Source organism: Labrus bergylta, chromosome 7 (assembly GCF_963930695.1).
Source record: "Labrus bergylta chromosome 7, fLabBer1.1, whole genome shotgun sequence".
Lineage (NCBI taxonomy): Eukaryota > Metazoa > Chordata > Actinopteri > Labriformes > Labridae > Labrus > Labrus bergylta.
In genome coordinates, this window is record NC_089201.1 from 6,617,941 (window position 1) to 6,645,309 (window position 27,369).

At 39.9% G+C, this 27,369-nt stretch overlaps 1 protein-coding gene across 7 annotated transcripts; it reads left to right on the plus strand.

Annotated features, from left to right (window-relative positions):
- Positions 1–116: 116 nt before the first annotated feature.
- On the plus strand, positions 117–27,326 carry LOC109989797 (NACHT, LRR and PYD domains-containing protein 12). 7 transcript variants are annotated; one of them, XM_065956761.1, is made up of 13 exons: positions 117–261; positions 440–581; positions 4,053–4,587; positions 7,530–7,762; positions 8,007–9,849; positions 10,756–10,929; positions 16,265–16,438; positions 17,011–17,184; positions 17,674–17,847; positions 20,502–20,675; positions 21,249–21,422; positions 21,912–22,085; positions 25,542–27,326. In XM_065956761.1, the coding sequence occupies exons 2-13, from the start codon at positions 572–574 to the stop codon at positions 25,588–25,590; spliced, it is 3,888 nt and encodes a 1,295-aa protein (XP_065812833.1). In that variant the 5' UTR covers positions 117–261; positions 440–571; the 3' UTR covers positions 25,591–27,326. The 7 variants fall into 7 exon arrangements, 6 of the variants coding, with proteins under 6 accessions (XP_065812833.1, XP_065812832.1, XP_065812834.1 ...); XM_065956760.1 differs by having other exon boundaries at positions 190–581; XM_065956762.1 differs by having other exon boundaries at positions 190–581; positions 8,010–9,849.
- The last annotated feature ends 43 nt before the right edge of the window (positions 27,327–27,369 follow it).

The following is a 27,369-nucleotide window of genomic DNA, read 5'->3' on the forward strand; positions in this document are numbered from 1 at the left end:
GACGGCAGACTGAGTGAAATCACTGCATTCCCGTCGGTCTACTAACCCGCCTGCCTTTCCGCGCACTTTTGACCTGTTCATTCATTACACAAAACCGCTAAATGGTCTTAACAAGACAAAGGGCAGCGAGCTGGTCCCATTAGAGAGATAGTCCGTTAAACACGGTCATTGACGACAATGTGCTTCTGAGATCGTCTTTTCTCCGACGCTCTTGAACCCCTCACCAGTCTTCCTCTGCTTGTCGGGACCCTGCGAGTCCAGGTTTGAGTCTTTAACGGTCTGAAAACCACAACTATTGCTGAAGATGATCCTAGCTCACTTTGTTTAGTTTGCTAAACCTTGTTAGCTTGGATTAATGCTTTTTACTTTGAACTCAGAGGGAGCGAGAGGGAGACGATAACCAAGAAACCTGAACTAACGAGAGTCAAAACTGTTTCAGTTCCAGGAAATAACAAGAAGGAGAGGAGAAACTCTGAGCTGATACAGGTTACCAAGAAAACACTGAAAGTGAAAGTGTTCTGTCAGTCAGAGTTTAGCCTTCATTTTGAGTCGACAGAGCAGAAGGACAAACATGTCTGAGAGTGAGTTTAATTCAACATTATTATGACTTTACTGTTTAAACCTCTGGTTCATCAGTTAATGAAGCAGGTTCATGCTGAGTAATACTTTAAAACTGATCACATACAGAGCAGGATCAGCTCTGTGAATGTGGACTACTTTACCTTTTCTCAGCTTTGGGAGGGGGAAGTAAAATACATTTTGTGTACACACACACACACACACACACACACACACACACACACACACACACATACACACAGATATGTTCACACACACACACACACACTCACTCTTACACACACACACACACACACACACACACACACACACACACACACACATGTACTCACTCAAACACACACTTACACACACACACACACACACACATACATGTACTCACTCAAACACACACTTACACACACACACACACACTCTCACACACACACTCTCACACACACACACACACACTCTCACACACACACCAAGCTATCTGATATGCTTTGGGACTTTGTCCTCGGCTGATCTTTAATCCTAACTCTTGAGTTTATCTCGTATTGTTTCCTGTTTGTCAGGACTCCTGCGGTCTGAGCTCAAAGTTAGCGTTACTGTTTTTCTCTCACGTTAAATGAAGTGCAGAGAATGACTCAGTTTTAAATTTACAGTACAGTAATAGGAAATATTTTCACCACCTCTTCAAGCAGTCACAACAATAAAATGCAACCTAGTCAAATGTTGTGACTGAATGAGGTCTGTTTTATGACAAGGTTTTAACCCTACAGGCATGAAGGACTTTGTTTTATTCCACGGTTGGTGATTAACTTTTTCGTCTACGTGCCCCTGTGACTGGTGGATTCAAAGATTTATCGGTCTTACACTTTTTAGGCAGTAGGGAGGATCATCCCTTCACCAACCCTGGGAACAAAAATTGCTGCATACTACTGAATGATGTCAAACAATAAATGGTGTGAGTCAGAGGGGATTTGGAAGTGAGGATACCCTATGCAGACCTATGCATGGAAATTAACTTGCCAAACGGAAAAATCTACCCACATTTGGTGCTTGGCGTATACCAGTCTTACATTTCTTACCTGCCACTTTATTTTAACTGGCAGCACAATGTAATGACGTGTAACATAATAATCAAGGCTTATAGTATTCAAGAAATAGGCTATCAACTATTAAATAAAATACTGACATGCTGTTTGTCTCACTCAGAAACAGAAAAAAGTTTGTTATTATTTTTGGGCTATGTCCTCAAAGGCTGATGAAGCTGCAATTAAACCTCGACTGAGAGGTAAGATGATCGATATATTGTTTTAAAAGAATATGAGGAGAGTCATCACAGCCATAAAGGTTTCTGCTGGAAACTGAGTTTCATTTAGAAAGATATTTTTAAGTCACTGTGTGTTTTCTTCTGAGGACTTTGTAGCTTCTAACTGAATCTGTCAGGTTCCTTTCCTCTGCGTTTGTATGTCAAACGTCTGAGTTACAGTAATTTGCTTCTGTTGAAAAATTTCCCATTTTCTAATGTAGCTGCTTCACAATAAAAGCAATGCCATTTAAACCAAGAACTTTTAGTGTGAAGAGCTTGTCGGAAATAGATGCGTATTCACATCATGTTCACAACCTTTGTTTCAGAGCGCTTCTCACCAGCGCTCCTTGTTGCTAGATTACAAAAGTTAACTTCTGCTTCGCTCTGTAATGTCCGTAAGGTGTGTTTTAGCTCCATGTGTCTAATATTTTCTTTAAATCAAATAAATATCACCAAGAAAACATGAGGACGATGTAAAGGAGTCATGTCCTGATGTCAGCAGCAGCTCTACACCTGCAAACTGTTCCCTCCAAAAGACGAGTCAGACCAGCGTCTCCTCCGCCAACAATGCAATCATTGTTATTGACAAATCTGATATCAGAAGTCCCGCCCCTTCTTGAGCTTGATTGGTCGGTGAGGGAGAAGGGACATTGATCAGTGTTGCGCTGTTCTCAAAGTTGAACGTCTTTCAACTGATAGCGTTTGAGTGCAGTGACTAAAAAAATCTGACACGAGGGCGTTTTAGCGCCCAGGAAGCTGAACTACATTCGTTTTGTAGTTCAGCTGGATGTCAGCGTGGTACTGTAATCTCTGTTCAGTTTAAATCAAGCTTGCTGTACAGGTTGTGCCAGTTAGTATTTATTTTCACATAATCATTCACTTCAATAATTTTGTGGATATATCATTTTAAATCTGTCGACCATCTAAGGGTCATTGGTTTAGGTCTGTGTGGATGTAACAGTTTGTGTAAGACTCTCATAGCAGCAGATCTATTTTTGGAGAGGAGCCGAGTGTATGTTGTGAGCTTAAATTACTTAAATGTAGATATCTGACAGTTTCAAGTGAAGGTAATGTCACTTTTCTAGCCTTTTAGAAGTGTTCCCAAATGGTAAAATAATTTGTAGGCTGTACCAGCTAACAGAATATAACAGGAACGATAACATGAAAAGTTTGTCAGCCATTTTGTGTTCTGTTGCTGTTGTCTGACCTCGGCCCAATAAATTCTAAGATAAGCCACTGTCTGTTTCACCATTTCATCATTGGACATTTACAGCAGAAACACCCCCACCTAACGGTGCAATGGCGTCACGATGTTCTTACATGCTTTTATGCTTTTATATCTTTTTCTCTATATGGGTAATGTGCAATATATGTTGTGTTTTATACATGGGTCTGTACTTTTCTGTTGACATGTCGATGTGTTTTTCTATTGTTTTTATGGATTCTACTGTGAGGCCGCTGAATGTGTGCAGCACTTTGAGGCCAAGACAAATGTTGGAAGTTCTAGTATTTACAGCTGCTCCTTTGACCCCAAATCAACGCCACAGCGCTCTTCTTTTTATCATGTTGGACTTGAGACAGCGAGGCGTCAGTTTAAACACACCTGAAGCTGGTTGACCCGCTGTTAAAGAGATGCTGGTCTGTGCTCTGTTAATCATGTTACACCAAGCAAAGCCATTCCAGCATATAGAGCACCATTGTGACCCTCGCTCTGCCACTGTGGTCGGTAGGTTGAGCAAATTCACCCGCCACTGCAAAAAAAAAAAAAGACACCTGAATGTGGTGAGTGCTGAATTCAAACCCTGTTTTATACAGTTCTAGTTGTACAAATGTATGTCCTAAAGGTCATGGTTGCTGTTAAATACGAACATGTTAGTTTAATTTTTGAAGTTTAAGACTCATTGTCTTGTTATTGGCATTATTCAGGGCTGATCAGACGGACAAATCATGTTAGGATCAAAACAAACTGCACTGAGGTGCTGCATCAGGTACTTAGGCAGACAGGAAGGAAGAGAAAATCAAATTAAGATTTAAGGATCACATCAGGTAATGAGATGTGGAGACTTGACCATTTCTGTCTTTCACATTTTTCCTGCTTGTATCGCACCTGTTTGTTATTTTGTCCTCAGGTTGTTTTACCCACATGAATGTCTTTTATTGTCCTCTGATCAATCTGTAGATCAGAAGACGAGTTATCGAGGGGGCAAAGAGGAGGACAGAGCTGAGTCTCCTCTGTCCAGCTGTCTCTCTATGAAGAGTGACCTGTCTAAAGATGCTCCTCCAGACTTCAGTAATGAACCAGGACCCTCAGATCAGAAGACGAGTTATCGAAGGGGCAAAGAGGAGGACAGAGCAGAGTCTCCTCTGTCCAGCTGTCTCTCTATGAAGAGTGACCTGTCTAAAGATGCTCCTCCAGACTTCAGTAATGAACCAGGACCCTCAGATCAGAAGACGAGTTATCAAGGAGACGAAGTTGAGAACAGAGCAGAGTCTCCTCTGTCCAGCTGTCTCTCTATGAAGAGTGACCTGTCTAAAGATGCTCCCCCAGACTTCAATAATGAACCAGGACCTTCAGATCAGAAGACGAGTTATCGAGGGGGCAAAGAGGAGGACAGAGCAGAGTCTCCTCTGTCCAGCTGTCTCTCTATGAAGAGTGACCTGTCTAAAGATGCTCCTCCAGACTTCAGTAATGAACCAGGACCTTCAGATCCACAGTAAGAGAACTTTTGTTAATCACCAAACTGTCAAGCTAAAAAGAGTCCTGAACACCATAATGTGTTGATTTTCTTGTTTTTAATCATCAACCTGCACACAGTGATCATACAGAGAAAGTCACTGGACTCATAACAACATACTAAGGATTATATATATGTATTATATGTTTATAGATAAGATAATATGATTTCAGTATTGACTCTTTGGTTGTGTATCTAGTTGTCTTCTCTGTGATTCTGCAGGAAGTAGTCTTTTAAACTGATCTTGAAGTTTGACTAAAAAATCCGGTGTAAGATGCACTTTTAATACCTGATTTTTTCATCTAAAAAGTTGGCTGGGTCTTATACAAAGGTGCAACTGATATACCAGTATAAAATGTTGACACTTGAGCCATCATTACCGCGGGTGCAGAAGCCACCATCACTGCGTGCGACCGGACGCGATTAAAAAAACCATCCCCATTCATTGGGCCTGATTTGCTAAAGGTTTGCGTGTCTTAAAACGTGTGCAAACTTGTTACCACCCGCAAAAAAAGCGCTATCTGATCTACTAACGGCACGGTTTGAGAGTTGAATCTTTCATATGAGCGAAACAACACGCATTGTCCATTTAGTACGTTTGCCTTAATGAATATTCAATATGGGGCGTTTCTGCCCTAGCGTGCAAAATACTGGGAGGAGAAAATGCAAACAAGTTAAGTTAGTACACGCATTGCGATTTACCAAACCTGGCAAAAATTGTGGTGATTGTGACGGTGTCTGTATTTAACACCTTTGAAAAGAACGTGCTTACCCAGGATACCAGTGTTACACACAACAGGCTGCTGTTATTGAAGTTAGGAGGAGACATAGGCACAACAAAAGAAAGCATAAAGATTGTGATTTTCCACACATGTTAATATGTTTAGAATGACAGCAGGAAACACCATGATTAAACTATATTGTTGCCTATTTATAGCCAAACAAAACTGAACATTCACAGCCTCTGCATTCTAAAGAATTTCAACATTGACATTGTTTTCTTCCTATTTCCCTCTTCTCACCAACATTTTATTTTAAACTGGGGATTTCCTTTTTCTCGGGCTGTGCGTCTCTCCCCAGCTCGCCCCCTCTGATGCACTCCTCTCCATAATGCGCTCGTCTCCTCCCTCTACAGCCCCTTTATGCTACTCTGTAGGATACTTGGATTGGGGTACCTCACCACTGCTTGCACCCCCATCTTCGACACCTCTTTCCAGAGCATTTATGTCCGACCAGACACAGCGCTGGCCAGCTATCTGGTGCGCAACAATGTGCCGAGTGTAGCGCCTGAGTGTCACAGAGGAGACAGCTCGCGCCTCCTGCGCAGTGAATGACAATTCATTCAAAAGATGGAGGGAAGAAAAGAGAGGCCCTGATTAATGCCAAGGTTTTCTAATAAGCTAAATTTTATTTTTGTAATATTCAGTTTTATCTGCTATAACTCGAAAATAATGTACGTTCATTTGCCTTTTCCACTGATACCTATTTTGCGCTTGCTGTCATCCTGCTTTCTGATGTAAACCAGTAGAACACGCAAAAACCTAACTTAAACAGTACCGCCTCCACAAGGTTTGCACCTGTTGTCATTCACGCAAATTTTCATAGTAGATCACCGGAAAATCGCACACTCACCAAACATGCAATTTTTGTGAACACGCAATTTAGTACTCTTTACTTGGGACCTCAGTAAATCAGGCCCTCAGTGTATTAAGAGCTGATTGCACGCTGTTCTGGGAGAGACAGTGACACAGACCAGCCTGGCTGCTCTACTTTTTCAAAACTTTTCCCTCAAGAGGTCATAATAATTAATTTACAGAAAACTGTAGGATATTGTTCCATAAATAAACCTTGTTGAACGCTCTTTTGATTGAAAGAGTCCTTTATTAAAGTTAAAGAGAAACAAGCAGAGTCAGGCAGAGAGCTCACAAGCTAGGGGTCTCTGCTTCACAACTTTCCCTGCAGGCTGAGAGCTCAACTACCGTACTGTAACTGGTAGGAGAGCAAACTCCACAAAGAGAAAACAGACTAAAAGGGTGACAGAGCAGTAACAGTAACTGCAGGTTTTGGACTTTGAACCTATGGCTGTTAAAGATTGTAATGTTCCCCATATTTGTAATAATCCAGTGAATGACCAGGTCACATACCTGGGAGTAGTTATCACCAAGGAGCAAAATATAAGGTGCGCCTTAAGTCATTGATAAAACTCTTGTTTACAAAGAGATTTATCTCTGAGACAAAGGACCTTGCTCTCAAAAGCTGAGGGCATGTCCAGACTCACTAATCCATCTTTGGATGTTAACTAAAATGTAACCAAAAGATTTGATTATTTGTTGTTTAACTGTGGAAAAACAAAATACATTATGGTTAAAAAGAATGTGACAATAAACACATCAATGTGGGGGCTTGAACTTTTTAGACTTCACAGCTCTTAACATTCAAAGTGAACAGGCTGAGACATTTTTAAATAACCCAACATCTCTATGGAATATGAGTCCTAATCATGTTTTTTCTAAAGTTGGTGGCCTGGAATTTTATAACTGTGCAACTATAATATCAGTAAAATCCCGATCAAACTATCCAACTTCCATAAACAGATACTCTTGACTTGGTCTCTCATCTTGAAACATAACTTCTCTCCACACAGATATTACATCTGGAACAATAAGGACATTCTCTACAAAAATGAATCCCTGTTTTTCGAAAACTGGTTTAAAATAACATCACACTTATAGGTCAGTTATTGGACTCAGATGGTAGACTCTATGGTTACACAGACATATGTCTGCACTTGCTCACTGCGAAGGACATGGCACACCTTTTTAAAACATTGTTTTTTGTGGCTTTATTTGATTTAGTCCACCACTGGTTTCTAAATGTCAGTCTCAGTATTCACTACTTTATGATTTCCCTTATCTCCACAGAATAACAAAGGGGTCTGTTTCTGTGGAGGAGCAGCTGTCCAGCTGTGCTTTGTGTCAGGACGTCCTGAGTGATCCAGTTTCTACCAGCTGTGGACACTGGTTCTGTAGACAGTGCCTCACCTCATACTGGGACCAGTCTACTTCATCAGGAGAGACCTCCTGTCCCCACTGTGGAGAACGATCTAAAATAAGACGAGGACTGCAGATGTCCAGTCAGTCCAGCACTGTAATAAGTAAGACTGAAGTCATGTGTCTAAAAACAAGACAAATCAGTTAGTATTTTCATTGATATACAGTTAAATGAAACATTAGCATTTTATCTGATTCTTGTTGTCAGTTTATATTCAGTATATTGTATTTCTCTTGTAGCAACACACAGTTATTACAGGGATGATTTTGTGTCATGCAGTGTGCTTAATGTGTAATAATGAATATGATGTATTCTCTCAGTCTCAGGATATGTTTCTTCTCTTTCAGTAGATAGAGGTCTGCAGGAGGTTACAGATGAACATAAGATCATTCTGAGGAGGAGATGTGAACATGTGACTGAAGGAAGTGATGAAACAAAAAGTAGAACCCTCCTCAACAGGATCTACACTGAGCTCTACATCACAGAGGGACAGAGGGAAGAGGTGAACACCCAACATGAGGTGAGACAGCTTGAGACAGCTTCCAAGATGAAGGCCCTCCATGAGACGCCAATCAAGTGCCAGGACATCTTCAAAGCCTTACCCAACCAACAGAAACACGAGACAGAAGCTCAACCCGACCAACAGAAACCCATCAGAGTGGTTCTGACAAACGGGGTCGCTGGTGTTGGAAAAACCGTCTCAGTGCAGAAGTTCACTCTGGACTGGGCAGAGGGCTCAGAGAATCAAGACGTCAGTCTGGTGATCCTGCTTTCATTCAGGGAGCTGAACTTGATCAGAGATGAGAGGTACAGTCTTCTTAAGTTGCTCCGTGTTTTCCATCCAACATTACAGAAGGTCACAGCAGAGACGCTCGCTGTCTGTAAACTGTTGTTCATCTTTGACGGCCTGGATGAAAGCAGACCGTCGTTGGACTTCAAAAACAGTGAGGTTGTGTCTGATATCACAAAGAAATCACCGTTAAACACACTGTTGACAAACCTCATCAAGGGGAATCTGCTTCCCTCAGCTCTTATCTGGATAACTTCTCGACCTGCAGCAGCCAATCAGATCCCTCCTTCATGTGTTGACAGGGTAACTGAAGTACGAGGCTTCAATGATGCCCAGAAGGAGGAGTACTTCAGGAGGAGGTTCAGTGATGATGAAGATCTGTCCAGCAGAATCATCTCACACATCAAGACATCCAGGAGCCTCCACATCATGTGTCTGATCCCAGTCTTCTGCTGGATCACTGCCACAGTTCTGGAGCACATGATGAGCAGAGAGCAGAGACGAGAGCTGCCCAAGACCCTGACTGACATGTACTCACACTTCCTGCTGGTTCAGACAAAGAGGAAGAAACACAAGTATGATGAGGGACCTGAGACAAGTCCACATGAGCTGATGGAGGCTGATGGGGAAGTTCTTCTGAAGCTGGGGAGGCTGGCGTTTGAACATCTGGAGGATGGAAACATCATGTTCTACAAAGAAGACCTGGAGCATTGTGGTCTTGATGTCACAGAGGCCTTGGTTTACACAGGAGTTTGTACAGAGATCTTCAAAAGAGAGAGTGTGATCCTCCAGAAAACGGTCTACTGCTTTGTTCATCTGAGCGTTCAGGAGTTCCTGGCTGCAGTCTACATGTTCCATTGTTTGACAAACAGGAAAAGAGAGGCTTTCCTTAAAGACAACAACATCATTTTTCAAACTCCTGAAAGCGATGAGTTAACCCTGGATGACTTCCTGATGACTGCCATGGACAAATCCCTGAAAAGTAAAAATGGTCACCTGGACCTGTTTGTTCGCTTCCTTCATGGCCTCTCTCTGGAGACCAACCAGAGACTCTTAGGAGGCCTGCTGGGTCAGAGAGACAACAGTCCAGAAAAGATCCAGAGAGTAATCAAGAACCTGAAGAAGATGAACAGTAAAGGTATCTCTCCTGACAGAAGCATCAACATCTTCCACTGTCTGATGGAGATCAACGACCTCTCAGTACATCAGGAGATCCAAGAGTTCCTGAAGTCAGAGAACAGATCAGAGGAGAAACTCTCTGAGATCCATTGCTCTGCTCTGGCCTACATGCTGCAAATGTCAGAGGGGGTTCTGGATGAGCTAAACCTGAAGAAGTACAACACATCAGACCAGGGACGACTGAGACTGATTCCAGCTGTGAGGAACAGCAGAAAGGCAAAGTAAGTCCACATATGATTAGATATGAGTAAAAATAAGCAGTTTAGTTCTTCAAATATATACTATAAAATATCTAGGTTTTTGAAAACAGTGTTTATCTGAAATATTAACAAACTCTTCAGTCACTTGTATTTTGTTACAAGTTTACTTGAGCTGCTTTAAATGCTGAGTGAAATATGTCTTTTTTTAGATCTAGTGTTTACCAACTTCAAGGTCATTTGTTTCATAATAATACCTATATTTGCTATTTTTCTTTTATCATCCTATTAGTGTCAGTAATAACAATAGTGATTATTGTTACAATACATATTATTATCATTACAACTAGGGCTGTCGCAGTAACTGCAAATATGAATAACCGCAGCAAAAACAAGATCTCAGTGGTGACCGCACGTTGAGTCACTTCACCCCACATAATGTTCAGATGGACTCACAGGAAACTGCACTGGTACCTGAACCCAATGTAACTTTGCCCCTTTGTTAACATTTCGGCTTTCAGTCAAATGAAAAAATAGACAAAAAGTGTGAAATGAGGAAACATCTAATTTTAGCTCTCACCTAAACACACAACATTTCCTGTCATTAATAGCCTATTACTTGAATACTGTAAGCCTTGATTTGATATTATGTATGATGTAATGACGTATATGCAGGGTCTGAAATTAACAACTGCCAAACGCGTAGACTATGCTATACTTTATTTAAAAGTAGGCTAATAAGTATTAAGCACATTTGATGTAGCAACAGCTACTTTTCCCTGCTCCTCTCTCTGCTGTCTTCATGACGGAGCAACACACACACACACACACACACACACACACACACACACACACACACACTATAGTTCACGCTAAAATATTAAGACATTCCTTTAAATAACAGATTATGTACCATTAATGTCATGACAGGTTTAATAACTGTGGACTGTCACAGACTCACTGTGAAGTCGTGGCCTCAGCTCTGAAGTCCAACCCCTCCCATCTGAGAGAGCTGGACCTGACCTCCAACAAGCTGCACGATTCAGCAGTGAAGCTGCTCTGTGCTGGACTGCAGAGTCCAAACTGTAGATTGGAGAGTCTGAGGTAAGACAACAGGTTTAATTTCTCTGTTCAGATTAATATGATGTGAAATTAAACTGTAGACTTCAGGCTGATAATCAAATGATCCATACTGAGGATCTTAATGCTGAAGTCCATTTTCTTCTTCTGTGGTTTTATTCACAGAGTGGTAGCAATTTAAAGCCTTACATTTTAAACCTAAATATATATTTAAAAAAAAACTTGTTGTATATTTCACTCTTAACCACCTGAATTTTAGATAAATTATGCATAATTAAACAAAGAAAAACAATCATTCCAATTTCAACCATCAGACGTAAAAATAAAGTCAAACACTTGTTTTGTATGAGATGTTTGTGACACTGTGAGATTCTGATTCTTTGTTCACTTTTCGTTGCTGACGATTGTCTTTTTTTCCTTACTCTTATCTTAGGGTATATTTTAATATTAGGTTTGTATTTATATCAAATGCTATTTTCCCTCTAAATTAATTTTGTTTTTGCAACAAACTACTTTAATCTGTTCAATTTATTCACGGACGCGCACAGACACGAACACTAGGAGTACGCCTCACGTTTTGAAAAGTTCCACTTGATATTCTGTTATTTATAGGAGTCCAGCACAGAATCAGCAGTAAGCAGCTGTATATTAACATTTTTAAAACGAAGCCATGAGAAGCTTCAGTTATGATTGGCGCAAGATGCATTTAAAAGAGGGGTGTGCAGACAGCGGACCATCTCTCTCTTTCTCTGAAGCTGCACAGAGCCATGAGCTCTCTAGATTTACAGATAGCGACATGCAGTAATATGATCTCACATAGAGAGAGAAAGAGAGAGAGGGAGAGATAAGAGCTCAAGGTGCAAGTTCCCCCGGTAGTCTAAGCCTAAAGCAGCATAACTAGAAGCTGGTCTACACCAGCGCCAGCCCTAACTATAAGATTTATCAAAAAGGAAAGTTTTAAGTCTATAATTTCTTAAAACTTATTTGATTGTTTTCTTAACAACGCAGTGACAATCAGCAACAGAAACAAACATTCACGTCACAGAGCTGTGTGCGTGCCATCAGCTGAGAGTGTCCAACACTACACACACAGACACGCAGACACAGACACGCGCACACACACACACACACGCACACAGCTGAAATACACCACCGTCAATCTGTCTCTTTCCATCTGTAATTCAAAATACACCATGTGTTATAATAATGCTTTAGGAGGATTCACTTCAGTGTCTTTAGCGGTAGGTGTGGTTGGTAGGAGGAGAAGCAGGGTCAGTACTGTTTAAGCAAAGAATTGTTAAATCTTCACTGCTTACTTTTATGGTTATTTACAGAAAGAGAGAGGAGAGCAGATAAGGCGGTGTGGTCTGAAATAATCATATTATGTATATTGTTGTCAATCACATTCTCCACCATAGCTTGTAATAAAATAGATAATCAATCCGAGAGTATGAGTTATGAGCATTAGAATAAAATGTGTATTCACGGGCTGTAGGATTTACAACACGCCATATGTCAGTCATTGCCAAAATTTGCTGCTGATAACGCACCATCAGATGGAAGTGGGCGGCCAGGCCTATCCACAACCGGATCGCTGACTAGGTTACTGAGGTGGAATCACTTGGAAGGAAATTCGGGTTCAGAGAGATAGATAGATAGATAGATAGATAGATAGATAGATAGATAGATAGATAGGAACTTTATTAATCCCTTGGGAAGGTTCCCTCAGGAAATTCAGATTCCAGCAGCAGGTAACACCAACGGATCAACAGAACAGCACACAGATACAAAAAATAAAATAAAAATCATAAGTTATATACAAATAATATACTGTACACAGTAGCAGCAATAGACATGTCTACATAAAATATACCGGTACAGTACTATAATACTAAAATAGCAGCAGCAATAAAAAAAGGTAGCGGCAGTTGTGTTTCACCTTTATTAGGAACGTAGGCATTCACTTTATTATGAAGTACGCGCGCACACACACACACACACACACACACACACAGGTGTGTAAAGCTCAGTAGAGTATTGGTTGTGTAATCTTGACTGAGGTCAGTAACATGTTGGTGTTTTTATTGACATGAACAGCTGTATGAATGTTTGGATGATGTCTGCAGAAAGCTGACATTTGAATGATCCACAATAACCGAATGACAAAGTATCTCTACTTATTTTAGGGACACACTCACTTATTGGACCTAGTTATGTTTTTATGTTATCATCTGATTGATCATTTTTTTTATGATCAGAGCCCATTTATGATTTAATGGGAGAATGACCTGTTGATCAACCCTAATGCCGAATACTGGTCTCATGTCTGTCAGAACAATTTCACAATGTCCAAAAATACTAACTTACAATTAATTCAATACAAGGTATTACTGCCAAAAAGACCATATTGATGAACTGGAAAACTAGACACAAACTTAACATATCACACTGGTTAAACATCCTATCAGAATACATATCAATGGAAAAGTTCTCAGCCTCACTCCAAGACCTAACTCACTACTTTGAAGCAACCTGGACCCCTCTTATTAGGGCATTACATTTACAAACACCTCCACCTGTAAGCCAGAACTCTCAACCAAATTAATCAATCTATACAAAACACTTCTGTTCTCACTCACATCATAACAATAATCACAATATCTGTTACCACTACTTTGTATCTGTTAATTTTTTATACAACTTCTTTCGTGTTTTTTCTGTTTTCGTTTCTTCCTGCATTAATAGAAACTTGAGTTTTATGTTTTTATTTATTTACTTCTTTTTTCTAGGCCCCCCTTTTTTTTTCTTTGTTTGTTTGTTTTTCCCCCAGTTTTTCTTTGTTTTGTTTTGTTTTCATTTCTTCTTTCTCTCTGTATGCCTCTGTGTGCCTGTAAAATTGTCCTCCCTGTTTTGTCCTTTGTCGCTATTTGTTTTGTTATTTCACGAATAAAAGGTAAAAAAACAAACAAAAAAAACAATAAATGCTTTCTTTAAAAAAAAAAAAGCTTAAAAAATGGGGACACCACCCCGTTTGTCATTACTACCACTTTAGGTTCTTTATACACTATTTTGACCCAATTGATAAAATTGGAGTTAAAGCCGAAATGAGACAAGGTAGAGAACAAGAATTGCCATTCCACCTTATCAAAGGCTTTCTCTGCATTGAGAGAAATGGCCGCGATTGGAGTATTTTCAAATTGACTCAGCCACATTAAGTGTAATAATAGTCTAACATTGTCAGTTGAGGTCCTATTCTTCATAAAACCCACTTGGTTGAGGTGGATGATGTTCGGCAACACCCATTGCAAACGTGTGGCCAAAATTTTAGTCAAAATTTTACAATCAAGATTTAGCAAGCTAATAGGTCTAAGATTAGCAGGGTATGTTGCATCTCTTCCTGATTTAGAAATCAGAGAGATCACAGCATCATTGAAGGTTGAGGCTAATTGTCCCTTATCGAACATCTCCAGATATACTCTTTGTAATATTGGGGCAAAAATATCTATGAAAGCTTTATAATATTCTACCGGGAGTCCGTCATAACCAGGTGACTTCCCATTTTTCATTGAGGAGATTGCTTTCCTTATTTCATCCTCTGATATAGGTGACTCAAGTACATCGGCTTCCTCAGGTTGTAGCTTCGGCACATCTATTTTAGAGAGAAACTATTCTATATCTTCTCATGCAGTGTTGGAAGTTACAGACGATGTGTACAATCTTTCATAGTATTGTTGAAATACTCTATTTATATCTTTATTCAAGAAAAATTGTTTATCACCCTGATTTATAACTGGTATTGTATTAGCAACTGATTTTCTTCACCTGTCTAGCCAGCTTTTTCTCCACCTTCATAAAAACTTGTTCTTAATCTATGAAGAGCATATTCTGATGTTTTGTTGTAAATCTCGTGCAATTGAAATTTGAGCTTGCAGAGCTCTTGAAATTGCTCATCAGATAAATGTTTAGACAATTTCAGCTCTTTATTCTTTATATCCTTTTCCAAGATCTTAATTCTGCTCAGATTCTCTTTTTTTTCTTTTTGGCAGCATGTGCAATAAATTTACCCCTTATTTATTTATTTTATTTATTTAATAAGAAGAGCTTATTAGAAAAAAGTCTATCCTGGAGTATGTTTTGTGACAGTGTGAGAAAAAGGTATAGTCACGCATAGTTAGCTTAGTTAACCTCCATATGTCTGTTAGTTTTACATCACTACTCAACATATGCAGAGCTTCCCTCTCCTTATTCAGGAGAGGAGCTCTGCATGAACTCCTATCCAAAAAAGGATCCACAACTTCATTAAAGTCACTGGCCAGAACAATTTGGCCATCAGTGTCTCCCAATATCTTATTAACCTGATGATAAAAATTGGGATCCCCCTTGTTGGATGCGTAAATATTACACAAGACCACCTTCAGTCCCTCTAGTATGGCCTCAACACACACAATCCTTCCTTCTGTATCTTTAACTTGCTTTGTAAGGACAAAGCTGACGTTCTTATGAATTAAAATCAGTGCACCATTACGTTTACTCGAAAATGAGCTACAGAAAATATGGCCAACCCATCCTGTTTTAAATTTCTCAGCCTCAATCCCCTGCATGTGAGTTTCCTGTATAAAAACAATATCTGTCTGACTATTTTTCAAATAAGATAATATCTTCCTTCTTTTAACAGGACTTCTACATCCGTTTATGTTCCACGAAATAAATTTAACTAGCCTGCTGGACATTGGTAAACTCTATAGTAGAGATATAAAAAAGAGGGGGAAATAACAAGAGAGAACAAAGTCGTCCAGATCAGTGTCTGCCAATGTCCATGTAAAGACAACATTTTAGAGTCCATAAGATGATCAAAAATTGTTACCATATACCTTCCTGTTTTTGAACACACAGAACAGAACAAACAGACAAACTTACCAAGCCAACAGAAACAAAACAAAAAGTGTCCGACTGACTCTAAGCACCCAGCATCCAAGTGTTGAAAGCTCCTCACAGATGGAAAAAAAAACAAAAAACACTAAAGTGGTCCATTGGGTTATCACAGCTCCCGTGGATACCGTTCCGTGCACAGAGACTCCTCCCCGCGTCCTGCACAGGTGTTCCATCTGAGTCCAGCTCAAAACAAAACAAACCTCTCCAGTGTTAACAACAGCGCATCTCGCTCATTTAACTCAGTCTGCAGCTTTCTCGTGCCTGTGCTCGTTGACAAATTTCTCAGCTGCTGCAGCGGTGTTAAAGCTCAAGCTTTTTCCTCTCCATTTGAAGTGCAGCTTCGCAGGGAATGCCAGTGTGTATCTTACATTGAGCTCATGCAATTTGCGCTTCACAGGTGTAAAGGCATCTTTTATTCTTTATTCAGATTGTGGAGCTGCGGTTTGTCAGAGATCAGCTGTTCTTCTCTGGCCTCAGCTCTGATGTCCAACCCCTCCCATCTGAGAGAGCTGTACCTGAATAACAACAAGCTGCAGGTTTCAGGAGTGAAGCTGCTGAGTGATTTTCTGCAGAGTCCAAACTGTAGACTGGAGACTCTGAGGTCAGTTCTCTTCTTCTCTGTTTGTGTTTTACATCTCATGTGTTTGATTATCAGCTGATACATTTTCATGTTCACATGTTTCTGACGTCCATGAAGTTTTAGATTGAATGCTGTTCATGTTTATTTTCTTGTTTGAATCTGCATCATAAAAAAACTGATTTTTACTGAAATAGTTTAAATGGAGTTCTTTAAGTTTTTAAAGTTAAAGTTTCTGATTTTTATTAAATGTTCAAAACTGAAGACACAAGATTATCTGAACTACTGGTAATATATATTTTATTATGAAGTGCACACACACACATACACTCCCAGGTGTGTAAAGCTCAGTAGAGTATTGGTTGTGTAATCTTGACTGAGGTCAGTAACATGTTGGTGTCTTTATTGACATGAACAGCTGTATGAATGTTTGGATGATGTCTGTAGAAAGCTGACATTTGAATGATCCACGATAACAGATTGACAAAGTATCTCTACTTATTTTAGGGACACACTCACTTATTGGACCTAGTTATGTTTTATGTTATCATCTGATTGATCATTCTTTTTATTCACATCTTTTATTCTTTATTCAGTTTGATGAACTGTGGTTTGTCAGAGATCAGCTGTTCTTCTCTGGTCTCAGCTCTGAAGTCCAACCCCTCCCATCTGAAAGAGCTGGACCTGAGTAAGAACAGGCTGCAGGATTCAGGAGTGAAGGTGCTGTGTGAGGGACTGCAGAGTCCAAACTGTAGACTGGAGACTCTGAGGTCAGTTCACCAATCATCTTTAACTATTGTTGAACTTTTTTGATGTGTTTTGAGAATTTGTTCTGCTGATGGAAATAAACTTCTTCTACTATTTATTTAAATCTTTCTTTGGTTCCTAATCACAAGTAAAAACTGATCATCGTTTGGATTCTCCAGAACTCAAACACTCTAATGTCTAAGAAGACATTTCTTGGAGTCTTACCTTTCCCTAAACTTATCTACTGACCCTGATCTGCTTTGTCCTCAGCTGTACAATCATCACCAATGAACATGTTTGTAGTCTGAAACACGTCCCTGAAAGTCAGAACATTCAGACCCACAGTTCATGTCTGTAGAAGTTTATAATGATCCACTGTGACTCAGAGACTTTATTAATTTGAAGGACAAGCTTATTGATGAGTACTTTGTAATGTTGACCACACATTGAAAACCTGAACACATCTGAGTGGATTATAAACTTTTTATTCACATCTTTTATTCTTTATTCAGATTCTGTGACTGCAGTTTGTCAGAGATCAGCTGTTCTTCTCTGGCCTCAGCTCTGATGTCCAACCCCTCCCATCTGAGAGAGCTGTACCTGAATAACAACAAGCTGCAGGATTCAGGAGTGAAGCTGCTGAGTGATTTTCTGCAGAGTCCAAACTGTAGACTGGAGACTCTGAGGTCAGTTCTCTTCTTCTCTGTTTGTGTTTTACATCTCATGTGTTTGATTATCAGCTGAAACAAGTTAAAATTTCTGATTTTTATTAAACGTTCAAAACTGAAGACACAAGATTATCTGACCTGATATATATTTTATGACACACACACACACACACACACACACACACACGCACACGCACACGCACACGCACACGCACACACGGGGTGAAACCATTCTAAATTCATGCACACCAGTCCCTCAAACGTGTACCTGCCAGCCTAACTTGCATTACAACTTACTAATTAAAGTAGTTAGGTGTAGTGGCAGGTGTGAGTGAAGCTACAGTGATCATTATCGAGTCTACGTGACGTCGAACACAAAACAATTCACACGCTTAGACGAGTGTGGCAGTACAGTAGCTGCAGTACAGAGTGGCATTACCACATAATGTTTGAGTGTCCGTAAAAAATGATGAATTATGTATAGAGTGTTTCAAAGAAAACAAAGAGTAGGCCTATTGTTATTTAAACATGTGTATGTGCTAAGTATGTGAACAAAAAATATTCCACTGTACCGGTATGATGATGAATATGGCCGAGGTTATAACTGCAGCATGTGGCACAGGGGAATCAGAGTGCAGAGGGAAAAATGAACAAAAAGTGTAGAGCCAGATAAAAGTTTCTGCAGCTGCAGTCATTGTCATAGTCTGTGTGGTGTACAAGTGTTGTAAAACAAGAAAAGAGCCCTGAGTGGCTGTGAAAGTGTCTAAAAGAAAGACTACAGATTCCCATCCCCTTCTTCTCTCTGGCAACTGGATACGTCATGCTGAAACAAAGACTGACTGGGATATTCATCCTCCTGATTCCTGGTGAGATTGTTTCTTTTTTCTGCTGCTTTTTCTTTCTGGTGTACCAGCGATCGATTGACTTTTTTTGTTGGATTTCTTATGTCACTTTTTTGGGGGGGAAGAGCGATCGTCCGCGTCAGAGTTTTTTTTTTTTTGTGGATTAAAAAGAGAATAAGAGATCATTTAAACTGATCATTCGTGGCTCATAATATATATTTCGTCTGTTTGTGACTTAGTTTATTTTGAATTTCTAAAGGGGAAAATTAAAGGGATATTTTTGTTGTAATTAAAACTTGTATTTCACGCAACGCACCGTGAGGATGTAAATTACTTCAGGGACTTAACCAACTATTATAAAAGATTTACTCTGATAATCTTTGTTGTGTTAAATATATTAATTTGGGGGTTTGGTTCATTCATGATGATTAAAATTATAGGTTGATCTTCCAAAAGTATCCTATTGCGGCTATTTGTCCAAAAACAACTTAAGTTAAAATTATAAACAAACCACATAAACTCAACAAACAGCCATTGATGCACCGTTCCAGTAAGGCCTTACGCACGCAATAAGTTCAATGTCCAGTCGGGATCTCTTGTTTCTTCATTTAATTAAGACATACAAACATTTTCAACTGCATTCATTGACCTGTCTCATTGACATGTGGTAAAAAACCTGTGTCCCTTCCTAGTGCATCACCCAACAGTGACACACCTGGTACAATTAAAGGGTTCCTAATTGTTAGGAGCTAGCACCGTCTCCACATATACGTACAACAAAACTAGCCCTAACCTGAAGTGTGACAGAGAGATCAAGAGATGACAGGTACGGAAAGGACTGATTCTCACACAGGGAAAACATAAGGTTAGGTCAGCTCACCTATACGCGGGTCTGCCGGGGCACTGACGGCCTGATCGCACTGGACGGCTTTTAGAGCGACGAGCCCAAGCTTCGTCTATGAGTTCAGTTTTGTTTGTTGTAGTTGGATCACATAAGATACGGCTGGTTTCTAAAACAAGTTCATGGGAGTGGGTCAGCTGTCAAGTCCGACAGCTTCCAAGTCAGCGTCCATACGGGTCCTCCGTCAGCTGCCACTTCACCTGTCTTATTACGTAATTTAAAGCAACAGAGCACCGCTCTGAGCGCACCTCAGGAATGGTGCATTCAAGAATATCGGACAATCCAGTAAACACAGCTTAAACCAATTCTCTATTCTCCCCATGAAAACCAGTCCAAAGTAATTAACAAAACAGACAGATAAGGATGAAGAAGAAGAACCTTACTGTTCCTAACACTAATCAACCCATGTGCTTGGCAAGGTGCCCACTTCCCACTGGTGTTCACAAACAACAAAAACAAATGCAAAACAACAAATAACCAGAAAATGGCTGCTACATATCCTTTGTGTCTTTAATGCCGGTTATCGAGGATGATAACGGAACTACATCACACACTAACACACACCCACACACAGACTCACACACCCACACCCACACCCACACACAGACACACACACACACACACACACACACACACACACACACACACACACACACACACACACACAGGTGTGTAAAGCTCAGTAGAGTATTGGTTGTGTAATCTTGACTGAGGTCAGTAACATGTTGGTGTCTTTATTGACATGAACAGCTGTATGAATGTTTGGATGATGTCTGCAGAAAGCTGACATTTGAATGATCCACAATAACAGAATGACAAAGTATCTCTACTTATTTTAGGGACACACTCACTTATTGGACCTAGTTATGTTTTTATGTTATCATCTGATTGATCTTTTTTTTTATTCACATCTTTTATTCTTTATTCAGATTGTGGAGCTGCAGTTTGTCAGAGATCAGCTGTTCTTCTCTGGCCTCAGCTCTGATGTCCAACCCCTCCCATCTGAGAGAGCTGTACCTGAATAACAACAAGCTGCAGGATTCCGGAGTGAAGCTGCTGAGTGATTTTCTGCAGAGTCCAAACTGTAGACTGGAGACTCTGAGGTCAGTTCTCTTCTTCTCTGTTTGTGTTTTACATCTCATGTGTTTGATTATCAGCTGATACATTTTCATGTTCACATGTTTCTGACGTCCATGAAGTTTTAGATTGAACGCTGTTCATGTTTATTTTCTTGTTTGAATCTGCATCATAAAAAAACTGATTTTTACTGAAATAGTTTAAATGGAGTTCTTTAAGTTTTTAAAGTTAAAGTTTCTGATTTTTATTAAATGTTCAAAACTGAAGACACAAGATTATCTGAACTACCGGTAATATATATTTTATTATGAAGTGCACACACACACATACACTCCCAGGTGTGTAAAGCTCAGTAGAGTATTGGTTGTGTAATCTTGACTGAGGTCAGTAACATGTTGGTGTCTTTATTGACATGAACAGCTGTATGAATGTTTGGATGATGTCTGTAGAAAGCTGACATTTGAATGATCCACGATAACAGATTGACAAAGTATCTCTACTTATTTTAGGGACACACTCACTTATTGGACCTAGTTATGTTTTTATGTTATCATCTGATTGATCATTCTTTTTATTCACATCTTTTATTCTTTATTCAGTTTGATGAACTGTGGTTTGTCAGAGATCAGCTGTTCTTCTCTGGTCTCAGTTCTGAAGTCCAACCCCTCCCATCTGAGAGTTCTGAACCTGAGTAAGAACGTGCTGCAGGATTCAGGAGTGAAGGTGCTGTGTGAGGGACTGCAGAGTCCAAACTGTAGACTGGAGACTCTGAGGTCAGTTCACCAATCATCTTTAACTATTGTTGAACTTCTTTGATGTGTTTTGAGAATTTGTTCTGCTGATGGAAATAAACTTCTTCTACTATTTATTTAAATCTTTCTTTGGTTCCTAATCACAAGTAAAAACTGATCATCGTTTGGATTCTCCAGAACTCAAACACTCTAATGTCTAAGAAGACATTTCTTGGAGTCTTACCTTTCCCTAAACTTATCTACTGACCCTGATCTGCTTTGTCCTCAGCTGTACAATCATCACCAATGAACATGTTTGTAGTCTGAAACACGTCCCTGAAAGTCAGAACATTCAGACCCACAGTTCATGTCTGTAGAAGTGTATAATGATCCACTGTGACTCAGAGACTTTATTAATTTGAAGGACAAGCTTATTGATGAGTACTTTGTAATGTTGACCACACATTGAAAACCTGAACACATCTGAGTGGATTATAAACTTTTTATTCACATCTTTTATTCTTTATTCAGATTGAGGAGCTGCAGTTTGTCAGAGATCAGCTGTTCTTCTCTGGCCTCAGCTCTGAAGTCCAACCCCTCCCATCTGAAAGAGCTGGACATCGAATCCAACAAGCTGCAGGATTCAGGAGTGAAGCTGCTGAGTGATTTTCAGGCTAATCCAGACTACAGACTGGAGACTCTTCTGTGAGTACAGGGTTGGGTTTAGTCCATCCTGGTCTCTACAGGGTTTCACTAAACAGAGTTCAGGATTCGTACATTAAAAACCTTGAAATGTTTTGGAATTTGAAAATACAATATTTCCAGTCAAAAAGCAGATGCATGGAGTGCTGCATGGGTGTTGTAAATTATTTTTGTAATTAGTTCCTCTGGTGCTCTTCCGTGAAGAAGTAGTCTGAGGCACTCGGAGGGTTAAGCATAAAAAGCCTTCATCAGGGCCACAGATTCATAAAAACATGCCAACATGTTTCAGCCATACAGGCCTTCATCAGGGCAGGTACAAAATGGCGGCCAAGCTACTTCCTTTAACGGTTTACAGCCAGTCACATGATCAGTAGTAGTCACATGGTTTAGTAAAAAGGTTACACATTTAAACAAAGAAATTGAATCATCAAAATGTAAACATCATACCAAGGCAGATGAGAATTACAATTTAGAAGTGACTAAATATACAAGCAAATTACTACAAAAGTGCTGGAAAAAAAAAAACAATACACCTAGAGGAAAGGAGAAAAGTCCAGGGGGCTCATCTATCAACAGTGTGTGAGCACTGATCTGTGCGTAATGAGTAAGAACATTCCCACATAAAGCGTGGAATTTATCAACTTTGTCTTATACATGTGTAAATATAAGCACACAAGTGGGGCGCGCTGGTGGCGCAATGGTTAGGGCACGCCTCCCATGTATTGAGACTCTAGTCTCAAGCGGTAGGCCCAGGTTCGCTTCCACCCGTGGCCCCCTTCCACATGTCATTCCCTGGTTTCCGATTCTATCCACTGTCCTGTCTCTGCATTAAAGGCACAAAAAGCCCAGAATCCATCTCAACCTAGATGCATGTTCCGAGGTTTTTTAAATTAAAAACACAAAATAAGTGATTTTGTCTGGTTTGAAACAGACGTGTTGCCTAAATTTGTTCCAAAACCTTAAAAAGTCCGCTGTGACAGGCGTTACTTTGAAATGTTACATCATGGCTCGTTTTGCATTGTTAGATGATTTGGCGAACCGTGCACTCCGCAGTAAGTCTGTTCAAAAGAGTGCACTAATCTGTTTGGTCCAGCTTGTTCTGTTGTGAGAGCGTCACTGTTTGATGAATCCCCCAGAGAGAGCTGTGCCTCAGACGACGCTGTAAATGCACCGTTCTTGGGTGAAATTGTGAATTATTCTGTTATGCTCCACATGCAAATGCCTCTCGCTTTTGTGTCGTAATGCGTTATTTTTTGCACTGAACTTATCATCAAACTTCTACAATTCTACAATTCTACAATTCACTTAGCAGACTTCATCTTCGTGTTTTCTCCTCTGACCTGTCACCTTCTCTCATGCAGCATTTGTTCTTTTGTTAGTAACTTCGACTAAGTGAAAAGACTAATCATTTATCTGGGTCACTTAGCGCGAGAATTAGGCTACTAACCTTATTTTATCTATTTATTTATTTATATCCGTTTTTATTCAACCTCTTCCACTTCCATTCCTGTTGTCATGAAGTTCCTTTTCTTTGCTCTCGTAGTCATTATTTCGGCGAGGTAAATATATTCAGGTGGTTTTTAAAGAGGTGTGTTGTTACCATAAATGGTTAATTGGAGGCGTTTCTGAATGCAAATGTCCCCGAACGTGTGCGAGCCTGCTGGTTAAGAACATGGGATTTATCAACACTGATTACCTACCGATGTTCTTAACCAGCAGGCTCGTGCACGTTTGCGCAACTTATGTGGAAGTCGAGTTAAAACTCAGAACATCAGCATTACAATAGTGCTCATTAATCTCTCTCTCATTTCTAGCATCTTAATTAGGGGAAAAAAAGTAATTTATCCTCTCGACATCCCAATGAAATGCATATTTCTGTTTGATTTCGTTCCAGATTGTACAGCCCATTAGCATTCCCTCAGACTTATTTATATTTAATGTGTACCCTGAAATGACTCCAAAGTCTTTAATTGCCTTCATTAGTACTTCAACTGACTGTTCAGGCTTATATAAATAAATTCATATATCATCAGCATACATCGCCAATTTTTGAGTTTCTCCTGCTATAGATATGCCTTTTATTTTTTGTTCTACCTTAATATATTCTGCCAGCGGTTCAATAGATAGTACGAACATCAATGGTGGAAATGGATCCCCTCGTCTGGAAACTTTTGAGATCTTAAAAATACATTTACATTACTCCATTAACTCTAACTCTGGCATTAGGCTGCTTGTACATAGCTTTCAACCAGCTTATAAAGTTGGTGTGAAGTCCAAATTTACTTTGGGTTTCAAACAGATAGGTTCGTTGTTAATCTTCATGTCAAACACTTTTTTAATTCCAGCTCATCACAGACCGACTCTTTACAAACTGACAGATGTTTACAGACACTTAAATGTCTGCTGTGTCTGTTTAGCATCTTTTTAATGTCCGTCTTTTCTCCCTTATTAAACTCCGCTAATGTTGAGAAGTTTCACTGAAGTCTGATCCAGTCAATTAGTGATATTTGATAAGGGGGCGTGTCTGTCCGTAAAAATACTTCCTGGAAGGCTGGTCTTAAGTTTCCTTGATCCTTCTGTGCTGAATATAAGAGATCTGAGACGTCCATCAACATGGCGGCACATAACGACTTCTGGTTCAAGCGACGAAAAATAAGAGACATGAGGAGTAGCCATTCAGATTCAGAGCAGTTAGACATTCTTCATCAAACTGATTAGAGCAAAGTTAGTTCGCAAAATGTTTGTTATTTTTCTGGAATTTGATGTCAGAATAAATTCAGTTTAATGATCTCTGAAAGTTCTGTTAACTTTGCACCAAACAAAGAAATGTTCTACAGAGGGACACTTTTTCATTTCCCTGTGAGGACACTTCAGATAAATCACTTTACATCAGTAAACATTGAATCAGCACTTCCTCTTCCCCCTGAGTGTGTTTAGGTCTTAACCTGTGCTCAGGTGTGTTGGTGGGGCATTGCTGTCTCAGGGGGCAGAAAGCAGCTGCACCATGGACCAACAAAAATCTGCTCTAAAGCCATGGTGCAGTATTTCCATGCTATTTAAAGGCTACATTTGTAAGATCGTGAGATGCACAGACAGGTTCACATTGTTCTTCCACTTGGCTCGTAACACACACAGGGACAGATTACACACAGCACAACTGTCTCTGACATGATGATGCCTTCAAGGACTCTCTGTCCCTTTAAGCTTCAAGTCACCAACACTTGACCACGGAAACTGAAAGGTGGCGTGCTACTTTACACGACCACTTCACTTCTGAGCAGGATTGAAGTCCCTGCTGCTCTTCATACTGGATGTTCTGTTATGATATTATATGATCAGAATAATCATGATAACGATGATATTATATGATCAGAATAATCATGATAACGATGATATTATATGATCAGAATAATCTTGAAGTCTCTCTCAGAGTGTAATCTCTGATTTATGTCTTTTTAGATCAACAGCGGCTGGGGATGATGAGAGTTTAAAGAGAGGATCCTGCTGATCACAGAGCTGGAACAGAATCTGGGCTGGTTTTTCAGGAGTCTGTAACTGGGCCGTGTTACTGGGGGACTGACGGACCAATCACATCGCAGATGACTCTCAGTGCTGCAGTCTGAGCTGCTCTGAGATCAGCTCCACTGTCACACACAGGACCATGACCTCAGACATTTTTCTATTCTCATATTCTGAATTTAAACTGCTTTATGACTCAACGACCGAAGATGAACTCTTTGATTTGGATATAAATGTTTACATTGCAGCGCCACCCTGTGGACATTTTATTTTATGTATTTATTTTTTTTAACCAGGAGAACCTCATTGAGATTGAGAATCTCATTTACAAGAGTGTCCTGGCCAAGAGGGGCAGCAGCACAACAAGAATTTACAGACATAAAACACAGAGTAATTACAACACAGTTTAACATGTCCTGAGTCACAGAGCACAAAGTCATTAGTCAAAACATCTACATCCTGAAGCATCTTCCTCACACACCTTCAATCTACTTTTAAAATGATTTAAATAGACCAGCTCCCCCAGACACAGATCATCCTGCAGGAAATTCCAGGCCACCGGAGCAGCGTACCTGAAACTCCTTTTCCCCATTTCAAGACACTCTTTGGAAACAGACAACAACAAGTTTTGTGACTGGGTTGCAGAGTGAAGACTTTGTCTTCCAGCACTTTTCACATGAATACAGTTACACAAGTAAGCAGGTTAAGTAAAGCCTTATAAATAAGGACATGCCAATTAGTTTGTCAACGCTGAGACAATGCAGGCCAGCCGACTCGATCATACAGAGTACAATGATGAGTCAGAGTCCTGAGATTTTTATAAATCTCAACGCACCATGATATACAGTATCCAAAGATTTTAGGCACTGAGAAGATGCATGCATATAGAAAACATTACCATAATCAATCAGGGGAAAAGTAGCAGCAACAAGTTGTTTTTTTGCAGCAAAAGAAAAAGAAGATTTGTTTCTGAAATAAAAACCTAGCTGCACCTTAAGCTTCGTTACAAGTTGCTGAATATGAAGCTTGAAAGACAGAGTATCATCAATTACCAATCCAAGGTATTTATAAGATGATACAGACTCGATCACATCACCTTGAGATGTAACAATAGAAGGCAGGTTTAGCTGCTTTTTTTGTTTTGAGTTTGAAAACATAATGAGTTTTGTTTTATTAGGATTCAAAATCAATTTCAGTTCCTGAAGAGTGTCCTGTACAGAATCAAAGGCCTTTTGTAAGTGACAGAGAGCCTGATCAACTAACTATCAAAAAGTAGTGCTAAGGTTGTCGAACGAAAATCACTTTCTAGACACTTTTTCGTGGTTCACCTTGTGGCCTGTATGTTGAAATAATGGCTTCTCTCACCCAAATGCAGCAGCCAGTATGAGCTCATTCTCAGTTTACATCGGGTCCAGAATGGTCTGTATTTTATCTGAGCAAAGAAGGTAGGTGGTTTTTAGACATAACTCGGTTTGCCAGGTGTGACGACCCTGTGGCCTTTTAGGTTGTGCCTCCTCTGTTCTTGTGTTACAGGTTGGTGGCTGTCATCAGTCTGACTGGGAGCACCTGGGCCCAGGTGCTCCCAGTCAGGATATAAGCTGCCACTTCACTCTACTCGGAGAGACATGGAGAAGGAGATTGAGGAGAGAGGTGTTTCCTTAATGCTCCGTCTAATTTTGATTAGTGTATTAGTGTGCTGTCAATAAATGTGTATTGTTTAGCGTACTCCTTGTCTCCTCCAGTCATTTGTCATGGGTTTGTGAGCCGG